At 34.3% G+C, this 9921-nt stretch overlaps 1 protein-coding gene across 3 annotated transcripts; it reads left to right on the plus strand.

Annotated features, from left to right (window-relative positions):
- The first annotated feature begins 8 nt into the window (after window positions 1–8).
- On the plus strand, window positions 9–9335 carry LOC149908445 (uncharacterized). 3 transcript variants are annotated; one of them, XM_090101914.1, is made up of 21 exons: window positions 9–179; window positions 276–335; window positions 411–585; window positions 765–865; window positions 1096–1188; window positions 1269–1304; window positions 1382–1420; window positions 1646–1696; window positions 1779–1908; window positions 1979–2117; window positions 2202–2328; window positions 2426–2659; window positions 2740–3664; window positions 3755–3910; window positions 4014–4140; window positions 5119–5255; window positions 5560–5583; window positions 6080–6247; window positions 6678–7121; window positions 7246–7502; window positions 7583–9335. In XM_090101914.1, the coding sequence occupies exons 1-21, from the start codon at window positions 124–126 to the stop codon at window positions 9312–9314; spliced, it is 5211 nt and encodes a 1736-aa protein (XP_089958040.1). In that variant the 5' UTR covers window positions 9–123; the 3' UTR covers window positions 9315–9335. The 3 variants fall into 3 exon arrangements, with proteins under 3 accessions (XP_089958040.1, XP_089958042.1, XP_089958041.1); XM_090101916.1 differs by lacking the exons at window positions 9–179; window positions 276–335; window positions 411–585; ... (4 more) ...; window positions 1979–2117; window positions 2202–2328 and having other exon boundaries at window positions 1649–1696; XM_090101915.1 differs by lacking the exons at window positions 9–179; window positions 276–335; window positions 411–585; ... (4 more) ...; window positions 1646–1696; window positions 1979–2117 and having other exon boundaries at window positions 1781–1908.
- Window positions 9336–9921: the final 586 nt, after the last annotated feature.

Raw genomic sequence — 9921 nt, forward strand, 5'->3', positions numbered from 1 at the left:
CGCATTTTGTAAAGAGCTTAAAATTTAAAATTTATGAATGTATACATTTTTTTTGCTGTTAATTTTTAAGGTTCAAAAAAGGATCGAGGATTCAAACCGCCTACATTTAAAACTAAACCATTTATGCCACGACATTACAAAGATACATGTGTACCAATGGCACCATCTATGCACACCAGGTTCAAATATTCGACTTTATTTTATGAAATATAAAGTAAATATAAGTACTAAAATAAAATTGCTTATATAAAACAATAAATTTATTTGGATTACAGGTTAAGGTATATAGGCCATTGCCCTGTTGAAGCGCCTAGAAGATCCGAGGCTGGTACAAGGTAAAATTTACATTAAATAACGTTTTTATGTTACATAGCTGAATATTTAAACAAAAAATATTTAAAATATTATAGAAATAAGGCTCGATTCGATTTTGGTTTGGAAGAAGATGATGCTACTGGTACATCAGGAAGGGGTAAAAAAAGAAAGAAGAAAGTAACTTATATTGATTTAATACCAGCAGATATTTCGTTGCCAGTCCCGGCTCCAGTTATAAAACATTCACCTTCCGACAAAGATATATTCAATGTCAGTAAATTTATTTAATTTTTAATTAATATTGATCTTCTAATATCAGTTCAATTTACCCTTCAAGTTTTGTTTTCGTGAAAAAGTACCCTTTTTCCTACTTATCATTGACATAGATTTTACATGTTGGTAGATAAATAATGTAAAGGCGGATTGTAGTTTATATTGGTTGCTTGTAGGTTCCCAGTCCAAAAATTAGTGGTGAAGTTATTCCTGCTCAAAAAACAATAATTACGTCAGCTGATTACAAGCCTCCATTACCACCAAAAGCTGGTTATGAGTAAGATTAATGTTACCGTACTTTCGTGTTCAACAATTTATTGGAAAATATGGTATTTATTTAGTCACCATTAAAAAGGTTCAATACCTAGGCTTTCTATGTACCCATTTTTAAAATCTCTAATTAGATTGTTATTAAAAATATGTACGTAATGGGTAGGTGCATAAAGTATTTTTGTTTATCTTTCTTCTAATTTTCAATCTAATCGTCATTGTGAGTATAATTTTCAGCTTATATAAACCTCATAGCGGTATAGTTATAAATAGAGACAAAAGTTTTGTTCCTGATGCAGTATTTGCACCTGGCCCAAGAAAAATAGTAAGGTAAAGTTTTCTCTCATACATAAATGTAATATTTTCTAAAAGTTGCATAAAATAGATTATCCAATTAACTACATTTTCAGTGATAAACCAAAAAGAAGACCTTGTCATAAAGGAGGGTAAGTTAATATGAAATCTAATGTTTTGTGTTGATTCGTGTAAAAAAATAATGTGAACATAACGTTATTCATTTCAGGGTTTGCTTAAGAAAAGATTGTCCCAGAAAAAAATGCCGGTGAGTCTATTTAAAAAAAGTTTATTATTTTATTCTCTAAAATAGTTACATTTTCAATTAAATGAGATAATATTTTTAAAACGTATGCATAAAAAGGGCCTGGTGCGGGTAGTTTTGTATTTTGTTATGTATAAATCTTAGAAAATATGATAAAAACAAAGCGATAAAGGAACAAGGCAACATACTTCAAAATTTACATTAATTAAAATTTAACTGTATTCACAGAAAGTATGCCGCTATGCGAAGAAAACAATTGCGAAAGAAAAAGCGATTAGGGTAATGTCAAAATTTAATTTATGTACACCTATCTTTATAAGGTATTTTTTTTTAGTTTATCTATTGTTATAAAATGTTTTAGGATACGAACAGAGGTTCCTTACACGACATTGGGAGTTACTGATGGTAAACCTAGGGCTAGGGGGACGCAGAAGCACATGAAAGACGACGACTCCGTTTGTGGTTTAGATGAAATTCCAAAACCCGAACACGTAAGATTGTTTATTATAATTAAAATATTTGAATTTACACGTGATATTTAGTCTGTGGTGTGTTTTAAAGGTGCATATTCCGGCTAATCTAAAACGGGGCACACTGCAGACACATTCACTGACCGTCTTACCTTGCACAAAAGAAAGAAGACCAGACGTTCATTATGGCATTTTAACTGGGTCATTTAATATGTATGACCAAAAATTCGGTAAAAAAAATCTGATACTTAAATCTTTTTTATTTAATAAATTTTCACCTGCATCTTTGGCTAAGTGTAAATAATTCTGTTTAGGGGGTAGATCAAGAGGACGACAAGCTCTTACGATGAGTGTTATGGCGTACTGCTTAGCGTTTCATTATCACCCGAAACAATGGACCATGAAACTTATTGACAATCTAATAGACGCCGGTGATCAATGGTTAATATGCCAATCATATTTAAAAATATACTTTATCACGCGCTGGCTTAAATTAATGATAAGAACGAATATTTCTCACAAAATCATAATTTTGTAGGTATGTGCAATGCTTAGAAAAAGTCCACGATCATTCCGCTGTTCTAGGCATGTGCGAAGTGTTGCCTTTTGGGAAGAAACAAACTTTAATATTGAATGGAAAGCGAATGCAAGTGTTGTTAGGTGAACCTGAAATCGTGGGGTACACGATGTCTCTCGATCCGACCGTTTATAACCTATGTCGAGGCTTAAAGGCATTCTTTAAAGAAAACCGAGCTGGAATCTTACTTACCAGGTACGCCTGATTCCAAATCCCTAAAAAATTATTATCTTCTAATATTATTCTTTAAAAATTATCGTAAATTTTCATTTCAGGGTGGTGAAAGTCGTAATATGGAGAGATAAAGTTTGTTATTATATTTTCGATCCAGCAGGGAGAGATTCTAGAGCGTATTCCAACTTCTCCAATGGATGTGCCGCTCTTATAAATGTGAAAGATTTGCAATCAGTTGCGGATGTTGTTTTAGCTCGAGGAGTGGTTGAAGACCAAAAATTCGTTTTGGCTCCGGTTAAAGTGCTTAAAATGATAGATGAGAAATGCGACGAAGATTTTGAATCTGATAAGGAACTAACACAGGCGGAAAAGGCTATGATGGGATACAGAATCTTGAATGAAAATTGTGCTATTGTGAACGCGAATATGCATTTAGGCGACAGATGTTTTGAAGATGCAAAGTATAGACAAGCAATTCCTATAGCAGTAGTAGCTATGACCTACGCGAAAATATCGCCACCCAATACCTGGTTTTCAAAGACATTAGATAAAGTGTTACGATTAGGTAACAAATTGTATATGGACTGCCTCCATCCCAAAGTAATGATAGACATGACCATTGATAATATTCCAAACGAAATTATTGTCGGCCCATACGCTTGTGAAATAATTATTTACAGGGAGAGAGTAAAAGGGCAATTGTATACAACTAAAGAATGCATATTAAATATAAAAACCGGTCTAGAAGAATTTTTCAGTCATGAATATAATAGTGGTATTTTAGATTTTAATAACTACTCTTTAGCTATCTGGAGGCAAAAAGAAATGTACTACTTATTCGATCCTTACCCTCGCACTAACGATGGATTAAGATCGGTGAAAGTAGGGAAAGCTTGTTGCTGGATGCTGTTAAATCCGGAAACGATGGCTGCTGTTTTTTCTAAAAATTGGGATTATTTACCGGCTACTACGCAGTTTTACATTCATGCATTCAAAGTTTTGAAACTAAAGAAAAGGGAACCAAAAGTAATGCATATGTCAAGATTTATTCTTTATCGATATTTTAATTATGTTATAATATTTTATTTTAATATTTTAACACGTGTTTTATATTAGGCGCAAATAGTTTGCACTTTGAGCGACGAGCAATTGCCAGGTGCGAAAGGCAAGTCGAGAAGGAAAGTTTTACCAATGAGTAAGGCACAAGGGGATGGCAAGGAAATATTTCACGATGTTATGCCCAGAGATGATTTTGAAGGCCCGATTACAGGAGTACGTAAAAATTTCATTAAAATTTCAATACATAGGTTTTTGTTTATAGGTATCGATAAAATAAGTATGAAATATATTAATAAATTATATTATATTTCTGCAGCCTCAAGTAGATGAAGAGCAAATGGGTGATATTATATCATTAGTAGATAGCATTCAGGAAGATTATTTACCGCCAATACCACTAAGATACAAGAATGCTGCCCCTGAACCGCTTGAAGAAAAAATTGGTATGATATTTTATTTTCTTTATAATTTGTTGCCTATGCGTTTTATTACATAATTCGTAAGTATACATAAATAAATACATTATTTATTTGTAATAAATTGTAACACTTCATACTATGAAAAATATCGCTCTGTTTTCTATTCATGTCCCATTCAAAGACAGAAAACATTCATTGAGCAAAAAAAAAAATAGCTCCAGCGCATTTGCAAATATTGTCCTACTCTTTGTGGATTTGCGTATTCGTGCGAGTATGAGTGACCGTGCGATTATGGCAACGTGTTGGGAGTTTGTTCATTAGAGCCACAATTTAGCGTTACCACATTATATCTCGTACAGCTATAGTTTTTTTTTGCTCTGACATAAAAAAATGTGCATATCTGTATAACCATAGTGATCCCGCCCGACTCGCCTGAAAAACGTGACACAGTCATTGAGATATACATATGGAGACGACACCGCCTACATCACATATGTTCCGCTCAACATAAGCCATATGGCTTAACTGCAATCAGTCGCTTTAGTGCGATGGTCGTGTCTTGGTTTTGTTTGTTTTAAAGCAAAAAATGATTTTACACATTTAAAAAATATTGTACTGTGGATATTATTTAAAAAAAAGTTAAATAATGAAAGATGACAATAAATTACCTATGTATCAATTTTTTTTTGTTACATTGATTGGTTTTAATTGAAAAGTTTTTAAATGATAAGTTTATTAAGTAATAATTTAAGTATTTATTAGATTAATTATTTTTTTTGTTACATTGATTGTTCTTAATTGATAAGTAATAAGCAAAATATTTACAAAGTTTCGCCTCTATAGCGGTGAGTCGATGACATCGCTTAATCTATGACTCACAAGCCGCCGCCGCGCTTGCAGCACAGATTTTGTTCGTGGTGTCTCCTCTATACGTAGTAATAATAGCTCAATGGACACAGTATATAATTTTATGGTTTCTTTGACATATACGTACTTTGATAGTGAACTTGGATTCCCCTACGGTGTCGGTGACACAAGTGGTGCCGCCGTGGCCGAAGCCCCGCGACAAGAGCAACGAGTTGCCGGAGCCCGACCCCGACCCGGAGCCCACTCCTCCACCCACACCACCACCCTTACCGGTGAGATACTTAGGGTCGGTTCATATCTAACGGAATATGCGTCGCGTAACGCCAGAACTGACAAATGTATAGAAAAACACTCGAGCGTTCATAATCATTAATACGCGACGCATATTCCGTTAGATATGAACCGACCCTTATACAGTTTTTCCATACGCCGATTAACCGAATCGCCAATTATTTGAATCGGTCCTAGGCGTAATATAAAAAATTAAAACCAAGTAATCTTTGTTTTGGTTACTTTTGTTACAGTCTGTGTCTGATTACCGTAAAACTGAATAACGTTTTATTTCATTTCTTTCAGCCACCGGAAGGAGGTGAAGAAGAGGTGCGTTTATTCTATATTCTACCATAATATTGTTAAGAATCTAGTTAAACTATTTAAATAGGTAATTAAATAATTAAATAATAACTAATAAAAGGCCTCATTACTTAGCAATGTTATTATTTACCAACATTAAATTCGATGTTCAAAAACGGCACATTTGCAAACACGGTTAGGCTTCAAAGTAAGGTGTCATGATTAAAAAGTAAATAGATGATTGAAATTAAAATTGTCTAATTAGCCAAATTTCAACATGCTGCTTACTTAGCGCTTTTAGCCCATCAACATCTTTCAACTAATAATATTAAAAATGTTTTTTATTTTACCGGGATAAAAAGTAGCCGATAAGATATTTTGATACCTTTCTCGGGTATCAAAATATCTCCATACCAAATTTCATGAAAATTGGTTCAGTAGTTTAGGCGTGACTGAGTAACAGACAGACAGACAGAGTTACTTTCGCATTTATAATATTAGTATGGATGTGTATTTAAACTAGGAGGAAGAAATGGGTGAAGAAGAAGAAGACGAAGAGACAATGAAGAGGAAGAAAGAGGAAGAAGAGAGGAAGAGAGCGGAGGAGGAGGAGGCGAGGAGGAAAGCGGAGGAGCTGCCCCCGCCCCTCCCGCCGCCGCCACCCTCCCCGCAACCCGAACCCGAAGTGCCTGTAAACATACAGATTATATGTAGTTCTTTATATCTCGGAAAAGTTACATATTAGTTTAGTCTAATTACTTCTAACTACTAAAACTTTTCAATATTATTTATTCTCAAACTTTTTGGTCTGTGTATCGCATGTCGCGTGACGGTCGGCTGCCGAGTAGGTATAAAGCAGTGTTCGGAACCGTACGATAATAATTATCGTACAAATACGATAATTTTGTGCCTAAGTTTCACTTTTACCGTGGTTTCTTAAAACCACACAACATTTTTTTATTTATTTAACTCTTAATTAGTTGTACAAATTTAAAATATTTATTCAGAATAACGTAAATAAATGTACGAATAAGTTTTCTTTTATCATGAATTTTTGTTTTGCTGTCGTCGTAGAATAATTTTTGTCACGTAATGTTAATATAAATACAAACTCTTTACAGTTGGCTCCAGCAGAAATTGTAGAAGATGAAGTCCAAACATTGCCACCCGAGAATGTAGACCGACACATATTACTGACAGAAGACGCTCGATACAGGTTCAAGTTGAGGCAACTTCGGAAGAAAATGACTCAACCTCTGACCGAGGACCAACTTGAAATCAGTCCAGAAGAAGAGTTAGCAAAACCCAGCAATTTTAAGAATCTACCTGACCAAACTCAGATTATTCGTGGTACATCTGCAATTAATGACACTAAAACATTAGACATGCTACCCTTCGCTGCCATCATGGCTATTGTGACGTCATACAAGTACAGCGTGAATACATGGACCGTGGGAATGGTCAATTTTGTTATCGATACAGCTAAAAAACTACACCAAAATAAACAGGAGAAATTTCAACTAGCTCCTGTGCATATTATTCCTAAAATTGCTATAGGTCATCAGGTTAGTTCTATACAATATAAAAAATATTTTGTTAAAAATTCTAAGAATGCGTAATATAATATCTTTGATATATTCTTATTGAAGATGTAAACAAAATTATTTATATACCCACTTATTTTTACAGGCTTATCATGCCAATATAGATGTCGTGAGCGAAGGGCCAACTTGGCAATTAGAAGATGTAATGGTTCGCAAATTTTTCAATAGATACGACAGAGGCATGGTTACAACGGCAACATACAGCTGCGCATTTTTCAAAAGAAATGGTCTTTATTATCTTTATGATGGCAGCCCTTGTAATGCGATGGGATTAAGGGATTTGTCAGGAAAAGGAAAAGCGTGCTTTTTACGATTTAGAAATCTTCATGACTTAATTGCAAGGTCAGATGTTTTTTCTTTTATTAATATATCGAATACGTCACATTTCTTCCGTCATACTTAACTACTTCCTTCTTTCACAGAATATCATATAACAAGGATGGAAAAACTGCAGAACAACAATTTGTTTTAAGCAGGATAATTGTAAGAAGATTATTGAATGAGCCCCGTTTAAAACTGCCGGAAGATTACGACTTTGAAACGGGAATGCCCAAATCTAATAAGTCAAAATTTTCTATTGTGGACTCGGGGAAAAGTTCATCAGACAAAAAGAAGTCGTCTGTTGATTCCGCAGAAGCGAAAAGTGAAATGGTAATTGGATATCAATTAATCAATGGTATTTATAGAATAGAGGGTACCACTGCTATCAAGGATAAAAAGTCATCTTCAGATGTAAAGGCGTGCCACTTTGTTTGTTTGATTGCTATGTTGATGGCTACAATGCATCCCATACGGACATGGGATCATTTACTAATTGATACATGTATCGAAAAAGGTTTAGAAATTTTCGAAAAAGCTACAAATAAAAGTGTTTGCGAGAAAAGGGTTATTAAAAATATAATCTTGGATGGCAAATTCATCAATGTTAACATAAAGAAAATTCTGGTCATCAATGAAAATCCAGAAAAACGACTAGACCAATATCTTCGGGCGGTTCTAAAAAGGCTACGCTATGTTATTTGTCGGTTTTCTTCTTGTAATGTCGTAATTTGTCAAAATGAAGGCTATTACCACTTATTTGATCCTTATCCACCGCCATCTGAAAATACTGAACCAACAGATGCAGAGAAGAAAAAAGCTGCTGATGCTGGAACGTCGCTTAAATCTCCGGGATCCGTAGCATCTTGGACTTTATACAGAACTTTTGACGCATTAATCAACAGACTTCTTAAAATAGCATCAGACCCCAATACGCCAGAATTTTATACTTTCGAATTAACTTCTGTAAAAACTGCGCCTCGACACTCAGCATTGAATTACAGACTTAGCCCACTTTTTAAACCTGATGAAAATCCCAATACGCCATACTTAAAACGAAAAAGAATACGTCCGATAGTTGACGAGAAAATGTATTGGCTGAATATTGAAACAATCCCTTGGTCTCGTATGAACCCTGTTAATGATTTGGGTTTCGAAAGAAAAACGCCTAAAGCTATGTGGAAGGATTGGGACATTGAATTTCCAGGAGATCTTTATTCACTTTGGGGCTCTGTTCATCCTATGGATGCTAAATTTGAAGAAGCGTATCGTGGTAAACAGTATTTAGCTACAAGTATAGTCGCATTAGTAATGACACAAGCTTGCAATCTTAGTGCATGGACTGGTAGTTTCCTTGACGGTATCGTGGAAAATGGAAACAAATTCCATTCAAAATGTCACGCTAAAGTAAGTGGACAACAAAATCATGAAATGGCACTTGAAGATTTGGACACAAAATATGACGAAATGTATCCCTATTCGTTTTCCTTTAAATTTGATAAAGTTATATTTGGATTTGTTTATAATATACAACCTGATCGTTTTAATTTGAGTAAGGCCTTGGTCTACTTTTTTGAGAAAAATAATCTAGGCATGTTGATAAGTCCAGCGAAAAATTTAGCATTTGGCAGAGTTGGAATGTCCTACTTTATGTTTGATTGTCAAAGTCATGGTGCACCGATATTTTGCCCAGGACAAGGTTCTGCTTATATATTAAAATGTGAAAGTCTGAACAGACTTATTTACTGTATGGCAATAACGTTAAACATTCGGCGACATGGACAACAATTTCATTTGTATAGTGTAAATGTGACTTTATCAGAGTCTACAAAATAAATTTTAATTCGAAATGGAGTACCCAGTTTGTTTTAATATTTTTTATTTATGATAAGTTAGGGATTGAGATCTACGCTTGAAAAATCGTAAAAGAAATTCGATCAGCAGGATCACCGGTTGGCCGAGAGGCTAGGCGTTCCCCAGAATGGAAAAAAGACGCGATGTTCGTGATCGATTTTTTTTCTATTTTATAAAAAATCGCATGTAAAAAGCATTTGATTACTACAAAAAAAAAAAACAAATTGTTAAGTTGCCTCAGAAATGTTTAGAGAATGGTGTCAGCAGAATGTAAATAAATAAATAATTGGGCCTGTCCATATAAATCTAAATAACAAGACACTAGAAGTCGTAAGCACGCGTGTCCTTGTCGCCACTCAGGTGACTACCAAGCCACCAGTGCGTTCGTCGCTATTCAGTTGCTCTCGAGACGTACGTGTGTAAACATAGTGTGTTTCGTCATTTCCCATTGCGTAAATTCATCCTGCACTAATAAGGAATAACATTCATCGGTAATTATTTTTTTTAGAAATAATCCCTTTTAATTAATTAAATTCCTTAAAATTAAAGAATATTTACAATTAATACGAATGTCACCATAGTAATCTAA

The sequence above is a fragment of the Colias eurytheme genome, chromosome 5, assembly GCF_061535395.1.
Source record: "Colias eurytheme isolate Ceu_HAF_F1 chromosome 5, ilColEury1 Martin Lab GWU primary, whole genome shotgun sequence".
In the NCBI taxonomy this organism is placed as follows: domain Eukaryota; kingdom Metazoa; phylum Arthropoda; class Insecta; order Lepidoptera; family Pieridae; genus Colias; species Colias eurytheme.

Coding starts and splice junctions, on each gene's coding strand:
- LOC149908445 (XM_090101914.1), top strand. CDS start 124: ATGCCACGACATTACAAAGATACATGTGTACCAATGGCACCATCTATG. Junction 180..275: donor GCACCATCTATGCACACCAG/GTTCAAATATTC, acceptor TTTGGATTACAG/GTTAAGGTATATAGGCCATT. Junction 5,584..6,079: donor CGGAAGGAGGTGAAGAAGAG/GTGCGTTTATTC, acceptor TATTTAAACTAG/GAGGAAGAAATGGGTGAAGA.